The sequence below is a fragment of the Poecilia formosa genome, unplaced genomic scaffold (genome assembly GCF_000485575.1).
Source record: "Poecilia formosa unplaced genomic scaffold, Poecilia_formosa-5.1.2 Scaffold69, whole genome shotgun sequence".
Classification (NCBI taxonomy): domain Eukaryota; kingdom Metazoa; phylum Chordata; class Actinopteri; order Cyprinodontiformes; family Poeciliidae; genus Poecilia; species Poecilia formosa.
This window is the reverse complement of record NW_006800008.1, coordinates 1737003-1756241: the sequence shown is the minus strand read 5'-3', so window position 1 is coordinate 1756241 and position 19239 is coordinate 1737003. Positions and strand designations below refer to the sequence as shown.

At 38.2% G+C, this 19239-nt stretch overlaps 1 protein-coding gene across 2 annotated transcripts in view; it reads right to left on the bottom strand.

Moving 5' to 3' along the window:
* Positions 1 to 1218: 1218 nt before the first annotated feature.
* pawr (PRKC, apoptosis, WT1, regulator) overlaps positions 1219 to 19239 on the bottom strand; it is a 52313-nt gene continuing 34292 nt past the window's right edge. The window contains exons 3-8 of one of the 2 annotated variants that reach the window (XR_001662533.1): positions 18317 to 18442; positions 11753 to 11787; positions 7835 to 7952; positions 5238 to 5321; positions 1967 to 3185; positions 1219 to 1926 (exon numbers count right to left, since the gene is read on the bottom strand). Coding sequence is in view for 1 of the 2 variants with exons in the window: in XM_007555291.2 (XP_007555353.1) it covers positions 3099 to 3185; positions 5238 to 5321; positions 7835 to 7952; positions 11753 to 11787; positions 18317 to 18442 (450 nt within the window). In the remaining variant the exon portion in view is untranslated. Of the gene's footprint in view, positions 3186 to 5237; positions 5322 to 7834; positions 7953 to 11752; positions 11788 to 18316; positions 18443 to 19239 lie in introns of both variants that reach the window. The other variant, XM_007555291.2, reaches the window with a different exon arrangement.

The window sequence follows — 19239 nt, the reverse complement described above, 5'->3', positions numbered from 1 at the left end:
AGAAAAGGGCTTCATTATCACGGCACACTCTCCATTTGTCATCTTAAAATGCATCAAGTGTGAAGGTCAGGAGCCGTTAACATCCAGAATTGCAGTCAGGATCAGTTTGAGGTCCTTCCTATTGTAGGACCTACATCTTCAGTAGGAAGAAAAAGCAACCAGGAGTTTTTCTTCTAACTTAACCTCACAAATTTTCTTCAGGTTATTCACAATTTTTGTTTTTAACTGCAATAATCAGTTATTGCAGCTTTTCTATAAAAGTCGAGGCTTATATTTGTATAACTTAAGTCCCAGATTTGTATTGAAACTAAAGCAGATGAAGCAAAATGACTGGCTTGGAACGGCGCAAAATCAAGTGGTGAAATCTCAAACAAAAAAACCTGACTTTGAAAATCATTCTGCTGCAATTGAGCTTGTCTTTAAAAGGTGGTGCTCAAAATAAAATGAATTTGAAAGTCAATATGTGCACACAGCAGATAAATATTAGATGTTTGTGGGAATGGACAATGCGTTCTTAGGTCTGAGCCAGTAAATTCCCGCTAATGTTCCCAATGCTTCTGTGTGTAATATTGGTACGTCTTCTTTCCCAGACCACACTGCAACTTGATGCAAACATTTTCTTGAAAAGCTTTAAAAAAAACACTCTTCAGAGAAGTGCTGACAAACCATTTCATCACACGCAGAGAAACCTGTAATTTACGGAGCTATGATGAGACTGAAAGCATTGTGACAGTGTCTGAACTTCAGTGGAGGTCTGATGGAGCTGCTGAGAGCTGAATGGCAGCTTATCGTGACTAACCAAAGGCAGATATGGATTGTCTGTGCCCTCTGTGGCTATTCAAAATGACAAACCTCGCAACTTTCCATAAAAATGCTAATAGGGATTACGCAGAGAGCCTCCAGCACTTTCCAGCCACAGAAAGAGGCCATTATCTGGAAATTTAGTGAACATTAGTCAGATACAGCTTCTTCCCTCCTTGCTCTGTCACTAGGTGGGGGGAATTAATGCGCTTCAGTTGCATAATAAGTGAGATAGGGCTTTTTAATGTCTCGGATGGAGTCAGGTTAGTGATTGACATGTTGAATCATTATCGGCAGAGAACCAAGAGGAGGAACTAACCCCCCCTACATGCACCACCACCACCGTCACATTGCATTACCGGTTCAGCAGCAGTATCATCGCATCGAATTAGCGTTAATGAACACAAGCGAGTCGACTGAGAGAGATAATCAAACTTTTATTAAATGACTTAATCTTCTGTACATGCGTTAAGTAATGGAAAGAGAAATAGATCGGCGATGTTGGTCCGTAAGGGGCTGGTCTTTCACCCCAAAACGTGGGAATGCATCGCCGCTTTAAGATTACCTACTGCAGCAAGAAGCTCCCCGGAGTAAAATGGTCTCAATATGCAGCACCTTGCAAACGTATTCATAGCCATTTTCATATTTTTTTTTCAAGCTACGGCCACAAAGAGGCCACTTAATTGTGAAGTAGAGAGAAAATTATGTGTGGATTTCTAACATATTTAAAGGACAAAAGTTGAAAAGTGTGGCATGCATTTGCATTCAGCCCCCCTTTTCTCTGAGAACTCTAAATAAAATCTAGTGAAACCAAACTGTCTTAAAAAGAAATGTTGTGTAATTTAATCTGTGCATATGTAGTTATTCTTGTACAAATGTTGACTTTCATATTTAGAGGAGGGTGATGGGCAAATACAAATGCACTCCAGACTTTTGACATTTTCATTCGTAAAAACATTTGCAAGACTTTGTTGCTCCGTCTCATGAAATCCCAGTGATGCTTGTGATGTAACGGAATGTGGGAAAGTTCACTGGTTATGAATGTTTTTACAAGGCCGAGACTGCCCCTTAACTAAACAAAGCAGATTCAGTTTGTTCCAGCAATTCATCGCAGGAAGTGGTTCTCTTGTAGCTTAGAAGCACCAAAATAAAAAACTATAAAAACCTGTAGTAACATGTAAACACCCCTAAAGCTTTTTGACACCAACAAGAATATGAGTCAAGATGCTAATAAAATGCGTAAAGCTCAGCGTCTTCATTTCAGTTGGACATATTTACCAAATTAAAAATTTAAATAGGCTCCTGCTGGATTGAAATGTACCAATGCCATTTATTCGAGAAAGCACCAGGCTTCAACAAGTTTGAAAGAAGGAAAAGAGAAAAGTTTCATGCACTTCAAGGCACTGCGCCCACTTTGGCTGGTGATACTGTCGCAGTGAATGTTTAATTTGGTCCAAATGCTGCAGATCCTTTTTTCTTCTTTTTTTTAAAGATTGTGTGAAAGATTTTCCGTAACTAAACAGGTTTTCTTGTGCCTAGTTATTCCTGCACGTACATTCAAAGTTTTATTTCTTTTAAGATATTGACAGAAATCTTGACAAAGAACAATCTAAACAGGCTATGTACAATACATTTACATTAAATATGTATAAGAAGATAGACAACCTCCACCACTCAGCCTAGATTTCACAACAATTGGTATACATGTGTTTTTGTTTTTAACTCTCAAAAGGTCAATTTGCCCCTTTTTGTCATTTCATACCAATATGTGCCACTTCACCCAATGTTCTTTAAATTTTAAACCCATCTCCTAAAGCCTCAGGGCATTGGTTTATACTTATTATCTTCATAAATCGAAGATAAATGATCACTGAACCATAAAAATTGTATTAAATTTAAGTTATTATCCTGAAAACTCACATTACATATTAACTCCTTTTATTTTGGTTCTAATTCACAAATGAAGATCTACATCTATAAAATATTACATAGTATAAGCAACCTCCTAGATACTGGAGATACTATCCTAAAAGATAGATTATAGAAAATGACAATCATAGCATTCGTTTTTCAGCTATGAAGTGGAAAAAGTCAGTATGTAACATCCAGTTGCTTTGGTGGTTGAAAACTGGAGGGATAAAAAGCAAAAGGGGGCAAATGACCAGCATTCAACAAGACGGATGATAAGCTAAAGTAATCTACACCAAATGAAACGGATGCAAGGCCACGTCGTAGGATCTAACCTCCAGCAGGATGTCGGGCAGACGGATCGAGTCGCTGGACCAATCAGAGCAGCTCTACCTCGTCAGCTGTCCCACCACTTTCAGCAGAGTCTTGTTCTCTTGTTTGAGCTGCTCATTTTCATCTTCAAACTCATCCAGGTCCTGTGGAGAGGACACAGCGCACCACTGTCTGTACCTTCTACATGAATACTCCACACCCAACCGCTTCATTACTCTGAGAGAGTCTGCCTGGGTTGAAGTCTGAAAGTTAAAACGAGGTTTACTCTGAAAACTGAGGCTGTCTTGATGGCAGCAAATTAGCCATAGACAGCCTCAATTAGTTGCGAATGACGGCGGCTCCAAGTTGCAACAGTTCTCACTTATCAAGCTGACACTTCTCATTTATTCTCGCCTCCATCACCGCCTATGATTGTGTTGTTGTTGGAAATGAGCTGAACAACATTAGGAGGAAATTAAAGACTTGTCCTAAAAGTACCTAATCTTTACTGTGGTACTTTTTTCTTTTAAGAACAATGCAAGGGAAGTTGTTTTCAAAGAAACCTGCAAGGATTTCAAATGCAGATGTTTTTGATGCTTAGCATTGCGCAAATATCAACCGTTTTAAAGTTTTTTCAAGTTTGAGGCTCAGAATGTTTCTCGTTAGAAATACGATCTAACCAGGATCAATAACACGCCTCTTTGAACTTTTGTGAACTCAAGCTCTCTCGAAAGCTTATCAAAGAGGAGATACAAATCCGAACCTGAGCGTTATCAGGTTTTTTTTTTACACCCAAATAAACTTCCACGGCGTCGGAGGGTTCAATCTAGCTCTGCAGAGATGCTGGATCGGCCGTTATCTCCTGCCCGACATGCGGCCCCTGCAGCAGCAGCAGCTTCGCTCGCAGATATTCCTCATGCTTCCTCCAGCATCCTTATATAAAACCCTACTGCTATAACAGGATGCGTGTCCCTGCGATGCTATCAGAGTGATGCCTCCTGCAATATTGCATCCTTTGTGTTTACAGATGGGTCGCGTGGCGTCCGTCATAACAAAAGTGGACAGATAATAACCAGGAGACATTCATTCAACTCGCTGCCAAAAAATATGCACATCCCTGACAGCCAGGTTTGATCTGTTTAGACTTTCCTAGGCTCCACAGAAAGAAAATATCAATTTCCTAAGAGTAGTTTAGATATGACAATCTGCCATTTTTGCTCCGAGAGAAGCTAAAAGATGTTCTGTCAGTCGTTTGGATCAAGAAAAAAGCTGGTATTGGGTGAGAGTTGAGTTGGGATTGTTGGGGTATTTCCTTTTTTTTCTTTTTAGCATTTTGTGGAAAGTAAACAGGCTTTATTCTTGTTGCATAAAATGTTATTTTTGATCAAATTGCTGTATAAATTGATCCGAGTATCATGAGTCACACAAGGATGCCCTTAATTAATTGTAATAAGCACACTTAACATTCAAGAGAGCCCCACTGATTTTAAAAGACTTTACTAAAAATCTGATCATAATAGCTAACTATTTAACATGACACACTTGAGTGTGACCTATCAGAGCGACTGTGAGAAGCATATCTACGGAAATGATCTGGCTGATTGTGGATTCGTTTAAAAATGAAGACTGTGCCCTACTGGGTACGATGAACTTCAAAAACCCTTTTTAAGAGGAGGAGTCCAGCTGTGAAATGACATCTTTCCTCTAAAACGGTGGTTGATTGTAATCTTTGCCGTCCCACCAGAGGAAGTCTGACAATGTAACACTGATTAGCAAGTAGGTACGGTTGTAATTTCATAATCTTTTTGTTTGGCTTTCAGTTGTACTTTTACTAAATGTAAAATCGCACGGTAAGAGTTGAAAGTGAACTTCATTTGGAAAGTTTATAATCATGACTTTAACCTTAAACCTGCGAAACAAGCTGCTGCTGCTGCAAAACAAACCCTGAGCTCTTTTTGACTCATTTAATTTGTGATTCCTAAAACTCAAGTATTTCTGTTTGAACAGCCTTTAAATCCCAGGCATGTGAATAAAAGACTAAAAAATGTTCTGCCCACAAAACCCTCAGAACTGTAATACAAGACTTCAGTAAAATGCCAAATGATTCTGAGGCCTACGCAGGCTGCCCACACCTTACCAGGACAAAAAGACTCAAAATATCAGACGTTTGAGCATGTTATAATTACAGTAATAAGGATAATGGAGGCTGCACTCACCAGGTTTAGCAATTCGATTTCCTCCTTCAGTTTTTCAATGACTTCGTCTTTGTCCTGAACGACCTTCACCAGCCTGGACAGTTCCTGGAGCACATTTAGGGTCATAAAGAATCAATACATGCAGAAAGCTTAGTAGGCTCACCAACACATGAAAGATATGCATTTGAAAATAGTGCATAAATAGTACAATTATGTGAAATTTTGGGTCGAGCAAATGTTGTATGCAAGTTATTTTAGCCATTCAGGGTTCTTGTACATTTTCCAAAGTTTCTCAGCTCTTTTCTGTCATAAAAGAAATTCACTGTGAATTCATAGAAAGACGGGGCTTTCTATGAATTCACAAACCAGACACAGAGATTTAAGGTGAATAGATAGACTGATGGAGTAATCTGGATGGATGATGCATGAACATTTGGAAGGACAACTTTTGTTATTCATGGAATGAGGGATGGGTGAATACATGGATGGATGGAAAAAAAAACAAATGGATGCATATTGAATAAAAGATGGATATGAAGAAGAAATACAAGGATATAAGGACAAAAGGATGGACTGATGCGAACAAGAATGGGATGTAAAGTCTAGAAATATTCATGTTTTGTCTTTTATTACGATAATAGAAGGAAGAGCTATAAATCCTAAAGCCAATGGGAAAACCAAAAATTATTTGAAAATCTCTATTTTTATTTCTTTGATTGTTGTTGGAAACTTACGTTATTGTTGTAGGATCATTTAAATATTCAGTTCCTTACAATATCTGAAAAAGCAATTTATTTCCTCAAAATTGTATGTAAAAGTCAGTCTTAAAGTGTGCCTTTACCCAAAGCCTGAAATAAGCCATTTCTCTTTATGTGGGATGGAGACTCTGAACACATTAGATGAACATTTTCAAACTGTTCTTTTATTATGTTAATGAACTCAAATCATTATTTCCACACTGTACTTTTTCTGTTGCAGACAGATACGACATTGTCTCCATAGTGACCAAGTAGAGGTGCAGAAAATGGTAAAACATAATGAAGAGGACACAAAAAATCTTTTCAACCATTATTTTAAGAGAACATAACTATGTCTTTGAACTCCCACACAGATACCTGAAGAAATGATTCTTCCGTTCCTTTTAAACCAAAGCATGTATAGGAGCTAGACTCTTATTAATTTTTAAAAGTTTAGCTTGTTTGATGTGATCTGTCTCAAGGTTATTTGTGTTTATGTGCAACTTTTATCTAAGGAGCCTCTGCGTACTTTGTGTGGGCGTATTTGGTCTTCTCCAAGGATCTAAAAAGTTAAAATCTCAGACAAACAAGCCCGGCTATTTGCGTGGAAGTGTAAGAAACAACCCACACCAAAAAGAGAGAGTGCAAGACACTGCTTCCAAAGCACTTTTAGTCATTTGACCCCGAGAAACGTGTCACGCTGAAGTGATTCTGAGTGGAGTTTTTCCACCGTGGAAGCAAAAGGCATATCTGCACTGGTAAAGGGCATCTCTTCCATCAGCACAGAGGATTTCTGCCACAGTTTTTAGGCAGAAAGTCAAAAATTCAACGGCTGGACAAAGAACTCGAATGGATCATATCTTCTGAACAGAGCTCTTTTTTATTGAGGCGTTAAGTTTAACAATCCAGAGTTACTTTCAGAGCAGGGAAACACAGAGGATCCCATTTTTATTTGAAATATCAACTAGAGAGTACGACGAGATTAGGGGTGAGATGCGGGGTCTTTGTTAAATTGCTTATTGGGATTTGTGCTCTGCTGTTCCATTTTCTGTCTCGTCTTTTCCAGGTGTGACTGGTATTGTATTAAGATGCAGGTAGGCATTCACAGAGCAAGGCTGCATGATTTCAGGAAATATTTATCAATCAATTTTGATTTTAATCATCATTATGTGATTCTTTAACAAATAAAAAATGCTGAACCCACACATGCAAACTCCATGTAGAAAAACTTCAACCCATGAATCCAATGCAGCACTTTTTTTTTTGTGCAAAATTACTTTAAATTTAATTAGCAGAGTCCTTACTAGATAAAGAGGGTGTTTGAGATCATTCAAAGAAAGTGTGGCAAGCAAAATCATCTATAAACCTTCAGTGAACATCTGTAATTATACATACAAGTTTCAAATCTGATGACTTCTGAATGCAATTGCATTTACTGCATTTCACTTAAACATCACAATAAAAGGGAATACCAATGCGTATATATCATATTTGGTTTTATGTTCTTAAAAACTGTAGATTTATTTATTTATTTTTACTTTAGTTAAGCACCAATTTGTGTTGGTCCGTCACACAATATCTCATTAAAACACCCAGACTGATAATAATCCACCACCTGAAGCAAAGTAATATCACACTTGTGTGACAGGAACAGGACAACACACTCTGACCTTCAGGGAGCAGGCAGGGAATAAAACCTGCCAACAGGCTGGTTCACCTGGAGCATCAGAGCAGATGCTCACTTTACTCACGTTTTTTTCCTTCATAGGAAACACAAACCTTTGGATGTCGTCAGGCTGATATTTACCTGTATTTGTGATGACAGGTACAACATTGCTCGTGCTTCTGTGGAGGCGAAGAACAGCAGCTCAGACTACGTACCTTCTCCAGCTCCTCCACCCTCTTCTCCAGATTTGCACCGCCGCCCTCTCGGCTGTGACGGTTTTCTCGCTGTCTGATGTTCCCACCAGCCTCCTCTTCCATCCCCTGCCTTGCAGAGCTGCAACAAATTCAAACAGACCATATTTAAACCTTGATCAACTTTCATATATCGGTCCTTTAACTTCACGTCCTTCATGAAGTTCTAAAAAAAAATAAAAAAAATAAAGAAAAGAGTGACATTTAGGTCTTATTGTCTCCATTCACAGAGGCCGTTTGAAGGTATGAATCAGAGGCACATTATTAAACTTCAATAGGATGACACATCTATCATGAAAAGAACAGGTGGGAATATCTTCAGCATGTTTGCGCTTTCAATTAGGCCTGAATTATTAACAACCCCTGTGCTTCTTATTCTTTTAATGGTGAAGAGAAAGATGAGGATTTGAAATTTCTGTATAAAAAGGCTTCTGGTTAAGAAACATTTCATATATTCCAGCTTCAAAAGCCTCCTAGCGTGGCAGTAGCAAATGCGCGTCACTGTTCTTGAGTCGCAAGGAAAATGGATTTCGAGGTTTCTGAATGCACTTTGAGCGCCACACAAACTAGTTCTTATTTCTTAGACCTTTTTCCAAATAATTACTGACAAGGGGGAAACTTTAATTGCTTTCTCCGCAGAATGTGACCGGTTGGGGTGTGCTGTGGTGGCGCAGGGGTTAAGCAGAACCCCACATACGGAGGCCTTAGTCCTCGACGCAGCTGTCACAGGTTCGATTCCCGGCCTTGGCGACATTTGCTGCATGTCTTCCCCCTTCTCTCATTACCCACTTTCCTGTCAATTCACTATCAAATAAAGGCCACTAGAGCCAAAAAAAAAAAAATCATCAAAAAATAAATAAAAAATGTGACCGGTTTATAAAATTCAATTGCCAGAGACTCAAACTGCAGTGGAGACGGCAGGACAACCACGCGGAGCGCACATGGTCCAGGTGCTCCACCCACAACCTCACAGCCTTTTTATTTTGCTTTCAAAATATCAGCGTGAAACATTTCCCTTTTTGAAATGAGTCCAGCATTTTAACTCTTCACTGAGTTATTTGGACGTTGCAGACTGTCCACCTTATTCATCATCAAATCAAATTAACTTTTCTCAAAGGACCAGCAAACAGATCCTTGGTACCACAGTACCACTACTGTGCTCAACAGTTTGCACAGAGTCCTAACCTTGGACAAATGCTCAATTTAATCTTGTTTTTTAAAACTATTACACATAAATCTGAAAAACTGTGATGTTTGTGCATATTTTTGGTTAACTTCTAACCACAACTTTTATATGATAATTTAATTTAAGGTGGAATCTTAATTTTTAATGCGTTATGTTTTAGTAAACCAGTGGATGCATGTGTGGGTATGCACAAATAGGATTAGTAAGCATCCAGGAATATGATTTGTAATAATTTACATTGCCCACATGTACAAATGTTACAACAGGAAGATCTGTTAGAAATTACAGAGAATGTTGAAAATCAACATTGTGTTGACTTTGCAAGCAGCATATCTGCATGAATTCTTTTACCAGCTCATTATTTAGTATAAAATCCAAAACTAAGAACTGAAATCTCATTAGGTTATCATCGTGTTTAAGTTTCCAGGCCTTCAGTGCCATTTATCATGAACAGCAGGTGTTTTTCTGTACTGTGACATTTACACAACCAGCAGCTCATTTTTGTTCCTTCTTACAAAAAACAAAGATTGGAGAATCCTTTGCTTTTGATCTAAGCGGAGTCCTTGAAGTTCTCTCCCTTGTACTTCTCTGCACCCAGACAAGGTACATTTCCTTTGTCTCTTTTCTTCGTTTAAAATGCATGAGCACACTGAAAAATCATCTGAACAGGACGCTTCTAAAAAGCTCAAAAACAAAAGGCATACCTTTCATATACCTATTCCTGCCATCTCAGTGGCGCCCAGAAACACTCAACAAACCCAACAAGGGTTCTCCAGGATGCACAGCAGGGGCCGAGGCTGAGCCTAAACATCCACGGCCTCAAGACTAAATATCACACCGCGGCCCATTAGCACCCCACAGAGTTCGGTCTGAGAGCGCGAGAGGCAGAGCCAATCACACACTCCTGGGAGCCTCAGCAGGAGAGAGGGTTGGAAGCACAAACAGGAGGGGAAGCAGCAACAGCCACAGGTATACCAGCGTCTTTCCACAAACTCATGTGCTGATGCAGAATAAGCCATATCTCCACCTGAAGCCACATGACGGAGTATTAAAGCGCTGGATTTGCAGCCTGCTCACCTCTGATAACATGAAACAATCTCTCCATTCAGAGCTCCAAGGTTAGAAAGCGAGTCAGTGAGGCCAATGAAATACGACAGCGTACCAAATAAAAATAGGCTTTTCACCAAGCAGGATGTTCATCACCCCGTCATGGGTAACAAAGCTGAGTTAGTTGATGCAAACATGCAAATTTAATGGGAATGCATCCACAAGGCATATGTAGCCGCTAAAAGCTAAGTAGAAATCCAAACATGTTGATGCTAAGCAACTAGACAGACTGATTTCAACACAATATAACTCATAACACCAAATGAAAATTCTTATACATTATTGTTAAGATTAAAGCAATAAAGTGCTGGAAAGAAATAGGCATTGATTTTATTTTACTGCATCAACTGTCTTCAGTCAGAGGCCTCTTCTAATTTGTTGCAGAACTGACTGCTACCTTCCTAGCCACAGCATCACCATCCACAATGAATTCTTTGAAGATTTGTAAAAGATATGAGTTACAACATTCATAATTAAAGTATTTCTGAATTTATCTGTAATTAAACAACTTTTTTTTGTTAAAATATTATTTAAGGATTTACAGAGGTATAGTCAAAGTTGTTCATGCTAGAAAACCCTTCAGGTGGGCTGAATTAAACTAATTCATATCAATGCAAAAACATTGTTTGCAAGATTTCATCCTTTACAGGTTGGTTTGGACAGATTTTTTCTCGTTGTTTTTGTTGATCTGAAATGTTTAAGAGTGACAAATGTGCAAAAAAGGAAGAAATCTGCAAATAGATTAATATTAAATTTTCAAAAGTAATAAAAAAAAAAATCTTTCGGGCCTTAAAGTTACACAGATGCGTTAGAACAACACACTTTCCAACAGGAACATTTTAAAGACAGTAAATTAGAGAGTGCTTTGTATTGTTGCTCCTTTAGCCGTCTTGTGCGGCCCGGCCCACCTGGCAGGTTATCTGTTGCAGAATTGCAGAGCATCCACGTGTAGCCGGGCCAGCTGATGGGGCAGAAGCCATAATTACACAGACAGATTGAATGTCAGCTTGAGAAACAGGCTCAGGGTTGGACTAGAACTGCTCACTTTGAGTGCACAGACAGCAAAACAAATACTGTGTCCTTCATTATCAAGTAAAATAAATAAATAATTGAGTTTTAGCGATTTATGTCAAGGGGAAAAATAACTATACAGGAAGAGAAAACATGTCTGCTCGGAAAAAGAGCCAAAGCTGATGTTTGTCGACTTCGAGAAGAAGAAGTTCAAAAGCCTTTCATCAAATGCCAGAGCAAAGCTAAACCAAACTGACCCAGTCATTTCCCACAAAACCTTTCAAAGCAAGCCATTTACTTTCAGCACTCCATGTCTGCCACAGCAGGGAAGTGATGGCCTGAACAAAGTGTCATAGGTCCAGATGGTATCCTGTCAGCTACTGTTCAAAAAACAGCCATCAGCCATCATCCTTCTTGAACCACAACAGCAAGAAACAAGCTGCATCGAGAAATCAAAACAGTCCAGCAGTTTCAGAGAAAATCTTGCAACCTTTATCTCCAGGCTTCTTTTCACTCACTTGACAGATTCGTCAAAAATTACACTTCATGCCTGATCAAAATCAAAATGTGAATCTCACCTCTTAAAACGTCCAGAAGCAGCTTTAGGGGTTTCCTGCAGAAACAAATGGGGAAAATTATGTTTAATTTGCATGCACAATGTATTAGCAGAAAAATATAACTGTTCGTTCCATCTGCCCAAGGTTGTGTTGGCTCACCATGAGGAGAACAAAAAGACATCCACAGAAATAAGAGAAATTCATCAGGAGAAGCATTTATAAAGAGCCTTAAGGTTGTGCATGAAAGTTCAAAAGCAGCAGCTGCTGAGCTGATATAAATGGGCTTTGTTTCATTTCATAGTTCAACACGAATCTGTAGCCTCAAGTTGGAAAAGGCAATCTTGTTTTGAAACATGGAAGGGATGTTTTCTCTCTCTTATTTTCCCATTATTGTATAATCTAAAAAAGATCTGAAGATTGTTTAGATCTATCCAGCAGTGAGTGGCGTCGCCTTCAGGAAAACCTCGCTTTTGAGAAAAATGAAGTGTGAGTCGCAGGTTCTGGGAGATGAATGCGGATCTCCTTTTTCCTGAGGTTCTGTGCAGTGAAGGGTCCGACGGTTGATTGAAGAGCCATTGTTCTGCTAGACTCCCTTCATCAATGCTCTTTTTTTTTTTGTTTCACACATGCAGCCATCTTTAAGACTGACATGTATGAAAAAAGTAGAATTTTGACAACATTTTTGGTACATTTCCAACAAAAACATGAACTAAGTTTCAAGGAGGTGGATTTTTGATGCAGAAATGGGTGTGAACATACTTTGATTTAACTGCAGAAAAGCAAAAATTCGCCTGAAAAATTAGTAGAGATAAGAGTTACACAAAATGTAGTCACAAACATTAAATTTTCATTGTGTGCCTTGCTTTGACATCAATACACCAGACAAAAGATTATTCAGCTATATGCTATTCTATACTTCAAGTTGCTGAGCTTTATTAAACTGCATATAATTTTTTATATTTCAGTTTGTTTGTTTTTTACATATATAAGGTCAAAATAATTGTGCATGTGCTTACAAAACACATCCACTGACTTGTTTACCTCAATCAAAAAGACTGATTTCAGTAAGTATGCTGTCTAAATGTAAATGTGTGTTTATTGCTATTCCTCCACACAATGCCGCATGTTGAATAAAGTATGAAAAAAATTACATAAATCCCTCCTGAACTGAGCTTGAATAGCTTCCATTAGCAATCAAAACTGCTGCTGCTGCAGTGTTTCTAAGGTAATTTGAAACAGATGAACAGAGGTAATATGGAACAGAAATTAATCAATCACAAATGCAAGAAAAGGGAAGTTCATCCCCAAATATGTAAGCAAAGTGAAACACACAAAACCATCTGTTCGCTTAACCAAATCCATATAAATGTACTTCATCATTTATGGTTTTGACTGGATTAAGCTTATAAGTCACTCTTTTTAATGTGTTTTCCATAACTATTTGAAATCAGAAGAAGGATGTTAAAGTATTTTTTGTACAAAGAATAGTTAATGTGAACCATGCACCGCTTTAAACTTTCAAAACAACAAAGATGGAGCACACCCTGCCACCCAGGACTTTTTATTACAAGAAGACCAAAATGTCATACTTTTCACATTACAATTTCCAGAGTTTGTCATAAATACATTAATGTATTTATAATGAATATGAAACCTGACCTGGAAAGCTGACAGAAGCACTTCAAGGACAATTGTCTAAAAAAAAAAAAAACAAAAAAAAAACCTACTTTTAACACAATATATTAACATTATAGTTTGTTCCGTCAGGTGTGAAAGTCTTTTAATTTAATTAAAAGACAAGTTATAAACACCAGTACGAAAGTAAATGTTAAATTAGATGTTTTACTGAATATTTTTGTTTTAAAAATCTTGATTCATTCTGTCATGCTGCAGTAGTTTATTGACTACAAAGACGCTGGTAGTTTATTAAACAGTTTCTGATTTGGATTGAGAGTGATTATTCACTTCATTCAGTAAAGAAACTAAAACTAAATCTCATCAATATTGTGTTAGTGTGAAACCCATTTTATACTTTAAATAAACCAGCTTTTACTTTTTGTTCTCCTTTGCTGAAGGTCTACTTCGATGTTGGTTCTATTTTGCAGAAATGTATATTGAAGTCAGAAGGCAATTTGAAATAGATCATGCATGGAATAAATTGGAAAATAATCAACAGTCAACATAGTTGACAAGACACAATTTTCAAGTTTCACTTATAAGAATGTTTCCACCCACATTTATTTACAGACTATGACAAATCAAAAGTAGCACAACCTAAATGGAAAACACTCGTCACAAAAACACCTCCCAAAATTTTATTTGCCACATCATTAAACACTTTTAAACTATTTATTCATCATCCCTGGGCCGGTTTGACGCGCCCCATATGCTTCAGCACAGAGCTCAGACACAAACATATCTGAAAAATACCTTCGTCATACCTAGAGCAAAATAATCCTCGATGTTTATCTCTGTTCTGTCTTTTCTATTTTTCTTGAGGAACTTAATAATTTCAGTAGAGAAAGCTTAAACAAAACGCATATGTGGCTTTTTCAAGAAGAACAAAGGCTCTGATGCTGGGAGATAATTCCTGGCTCCTAAAAGAGTAAAATGTGTATTTAAATAAAAACATTTGTAGATTTTTTGCTGACATTTACTCAACATGTAACTGAAAACATTAAGGTTCAATCTGATTCCTCTGTGCCTCACTGGGCTATTGTTGGAATGTTTTTTCCACTGTTCTCACATTTTATTAAGAAGCTGTCAGAGTTTGATGCCAGCTGCAGAAAAAGAGCTTAAAATGCCAATCTTTGATGAAGTGAAGGTGGAAACATGACAAGTGTTCACTCTAAACACCGGAAGACATATTCAACTGTTGTCTCCATTTGGGGTGCTAAATGTGATGCTTGGGGAAAAAAAGAGTTAAATCTGTGTGTCCTTTCCTCATCTAACATTTTCTCAGAGGAAGAAATGTTAAAGCATGAATCATAAAAATCATATTTAGACATTTCCATTTGTGCTTAAAGCAAATTAGTTTTTCCATTTTAAGCAGCTTTTTAAGGCTTTTATAGCTGGGGTTTCCAAAAATTTGCTTAAATAAATCAAAAATATCTCTCTCCAAATATTTAGCTGCAGCTGCAACTTGTTTTCCTCAGTGTCTGAGCCAAATGAGAAATATTGTATACCTCTATTCTGACTTCCTTTCAAACTGCATCCTCTTAACATTTTGACAGTGGCATCAATATAATGTAGTTAAATCATTATGAGTACAACACAAATATTAATAATTTAGGAAAGTTGAGACTTTTACCTGCTTCCATTCACTGTCACCGTGTAACACAACCAAAGCACGGCTGGCTAATGTAAAATATGCCGATGAAATGGGAGTGTTTACATAGTAACTGGTTGGAACAGGAGAAGAAATTACTTCTAGTTTTACATTTAGTTTTTGTCACAAGCAGGCATTCCACTGATGCAAGTTAGAGAAAATTGATTTTCCAAGCTTCCACTAGACAAACGGGATTGATCCTTAATTTCACAGATCACCATTAATCCTTGTTTTACCAAAATTTGTAGAAACTAGTCAATTCGCCGTCACCACTTGAGAGGCTATTGTGCTCCTTCAATGGAAAAGTTTGGTGTTTTTATAGCCATAAGCCTAAACCAAGTTACAAAGGAAAAAAAAAAAAAGTAAAATCTATAACGTATACGTATTAAGAGCCCACACTTCAAGCACTGTATGTGTCTCATTACCCTACTTTCATTGCTCACAGTAAAGATAAGCACTTTAGCTGTGATTCAGAGGTGTGAATAAGTATTTGTTCAGACGGAAACAAGAAATGCGATGAAAAAACAGCTGCTCCTGCAGGAAATGTCACATGACTGATGTTGAGTAATTCTTTGTTTAAATCTGTTCTACATCAGAACTGAGAGGCGATAATTAAAAATGCAGATGAGGCTTGTTAAAAAGAGCTAAACTTAGAGAGGCGTCACGTTATCTGCTCCGGGTTGAGAGTGAGACCGACAGACAGACCTGGCGCCACTTTAAAAGCAGGTAATCCTGAGTTATGTTCCATATGTCGGTTTCTTTTTTCTTTTTCCTCCTGTAGGACTTGGAGAGCAGAGCAGGGGTAAGGCTGGTTAAGCAGGACCACATGACTGCAGAAGGATATCACAACATATGAAAAAATAAAAAAAACACGGATAAGAATCATTTTTCCATGCTCGTAGATGTGACTTGGACTTTCTGTTCTAAACAAGAAAAAATACGGCTTGTTTTGTTTGGAATAAATGCTCCGAGACCTGGAGAGACATTTAGGAGTCGGATGCAGCCCTGTAAAAAAATCTGAACTGAGAATCTCTTGAACACTTCTCTTCCTCCAGATATCTTCATTCCAGCAAGCAGGTGAAAACTGTATATCATAACACTGCTGCTACGGCAATCACTTGTCTAGTCATGATACAAGGAGTTCGACAGGCACGACTATTTTTTCAAGCTGCTCCTACTTCACATGTCAGTTTGATAGCTGCATAGGGAAACCACAGTAAAAAATGTATCCCTGCCGCTTATGGAACAAGCTGTCAGAATAAAAATATATGTTTTAAAAATCAGTGACAGCTATATATGAATGGATATGGAAGATCCTGCACATCTGGTTTATGTATGCACATACATGAAGGTGTAAAATGAAGCTTAGATTATTCTGTTTCAAGTGACAATATCACGATTTGAGCACCTAATACAAAACTAAAGCAGTGACAGAAAAGATCTAGCAAGCAGGCCAGAAATTTAAGTGACATAATAAAGATGGTCTGGCTTTAATTTATCAGTTTGGAAAAAGAAAAGCACTTGTGACACCAAATATGTAAATCTGACAGCTTTCAAATAGAAACATTTTCTGCTCAGCACACTCTCCTCTCTAAGCATCCAAATACCTGTTTTGTAGAACAAAGAAGTAGTGAATGGAAGCAGCTGAAAATCTTTCTTCACATAGCCAGTTTATATTGGATTAATTAAATGGAGATCTGTCAATGTTTGCCGACAACCTACTTAAAAAAGTACTTTCATGATCTGACTGCAGACCATGAAAAAGTCATCCAACACAGCTGTGCATGAAGTGTGTCCCAATTGCTTAACTTTTGGATCTTTTGACTTTTTGTAATATTGCAGAGAGACTGCTTTTGGTGGCTGAGGAGTCTTTGAGAAGAGAAGGACTGCTTACACCTTCATTTTTTTTAAGAAGCGCACAACTCCAGAGGCTCCTTTTTGGTTCATTAAAGTTTTTCTCTTTTTAAAAAAGTCCATTCTGATTTTATGGTGCGTTCACACCAAACGCGTTTTGAGCGTTTGACATGTCAAGAGTTTCCAATGCGTCCGAATAGCTCGAACGATTTCGACGTGCTTCCATGTAGACTTTGAATGTAAACCAGACGCGTGAGATGGTAGGTGTAGAGCAAAATGTCAAGCGTCTGCATTCAGAGTGAACATGTGTCGAACCTGAGCTGTGAACGCACCGTAAAGTTTAATACGTGCAAGATTTTTTTGTTAAACTAGAGGACTGACGTCTTCTATTCTAAGTCGGATGCGTGGCAAAGCTGAACTCCTCGCTGTTTGTTTGCAGTTTAGCAAATTCCTTACTTTTGATTATTGGTTTATTTTTTAATCAAAGCCACAACTAAGCAGGTGCTGTCACAATCTTCCTGATAAGCATGGTATTCGTGTGCACATTTCATACACAAGCCTCTGCTCGGTATAAACAGCCTCAGACAGTTTCTGCCCAAAACAAAATAAAGCCCATTGATGCACAACAGCCAATCCATCTGGAACGTGACTACAACCTTCATCCATGCAGAGTTGTCACACAGTGGAAGATTCTTCTTAAAAAAAAAAAGAATAGAATAAAGAAGGCAATTTTCATGTCAGTCAGAAATAAAAGAAAATACTTTTTTCGTCATTGTGACACAGCGTGATGGATTTCAACCCCCCTCTGTGCTCAGCCTTTTATTGGGAATCGCTGTATTCATTTGGAGTTGGTGAAATTAGATTGTGTTTTGTAGAACATAAACTGCTCTGAAACATGACTTAAGTATTTCATTTTCACTTATTCACTTATGTTTTCATTTTGCAGACCACTTATCAAAATTAATACAAGGAAGTGCATTCTGTCTCTGCATGGATTCCATTTGAATAAAATAATCACACTGCTGGTTGGAAAGCTAAGGAAAAAAACAGACATCATAAGAAGCAGAGCTGGAAACAGGTTCCCAAATACAGTCGGGTTTCTCCCCCCCCAAAATACCTGGTTTTAAAAAGATGCCACCACCAAAACTTAAAGGTTTAAACCATTTTAAACGGTATTTTATGTTTCTTCATTTCTCTTTCAACTGGAGTTCCCAGGGATGATGAAATGCTGAGACACCTTCGTGTTTTGAATCACGGCTTTCTTTTCACACAAGCTTAACTGAGCTCTGCCAGCGTCTTCCTGTGCAACAGTGCCTCTGTTTGGCAGCACAGAAGTAACAATCTGCGCAGCGCACTGGCTGGGAATAGACAAGACCTTCCTCCTCTGCATCTGAAGCCCTTACCAGCAGGTAGCCGGTGGCCGGGTCAGCCGTCATAGACTCATTCTGGAAAGTGTTGACCTGAACCAGCTCCTCTTCCTCACGTCTGTCTTTTTCTCCTGCGTCGTCGTCGTCCAGCTCATCCAGGCTCTGACAGGGAAAGAGAATATAAAGAAAGAAAAAAATTTAGAAATAGAGTAGAAATATTATTTTTTCTGCAACCATTTTTGCTGCACAAGTATGTTTTATATAGATAAACAGACGGTAAGCCCATCAGAATCACCCTTTTGCTTCTTTTTAAATCCTGACTAAGCATGCTAAAACTCACTTGCAGGAATCAGGAGCTAATTATACACCAACACAAGATCAACTGGTGAAGCATCAGGAAAATAACCAGCCTGCTTGGGGGACTTTTGGGCTGAGGGGATTTTTTTTAAAGAGGAATCTGTTTTGATAACAATAAACAGCTTGCACAAACATGCAAAGAACCAACATCCTTTTGAAAGAAAAGAAAGGCATTTAGCTAAAAATATTCAGGCAGAGATCTCGGATAGCGCCTGGGAAACTCTCCAGATTCACTCCTGGTAATATGGATTTTTTTTCTCCATCTAGAAATCTGTGCAAGAGCTCAGTTTCTAATTCCATCCCTTCTGAGTCAACACGGACACAAAGTTGGAGTGTCGGGAGAGAGAAGTGATGGATAAAGGCATTCCACAAACAGATTTACATAAGGATGGAGGCCTGGACTGTGACAAGAGGTTGAGAGAGAGGCCGCAGTCTTGGAGGGTCATGATTTAAACCAGCCTTTCCTGTTTCACACTGCAAAGTGAACAAAAGATGCCAGCTCAACAGGCCCTTCAGTGGTAAAAATAGCCTTACAAGGTTAACAAGGAATGCAGTCGTTTGCAGGCCTTTCCTGTCAAAGTGTTTATCAGTTCTCCTTAGGG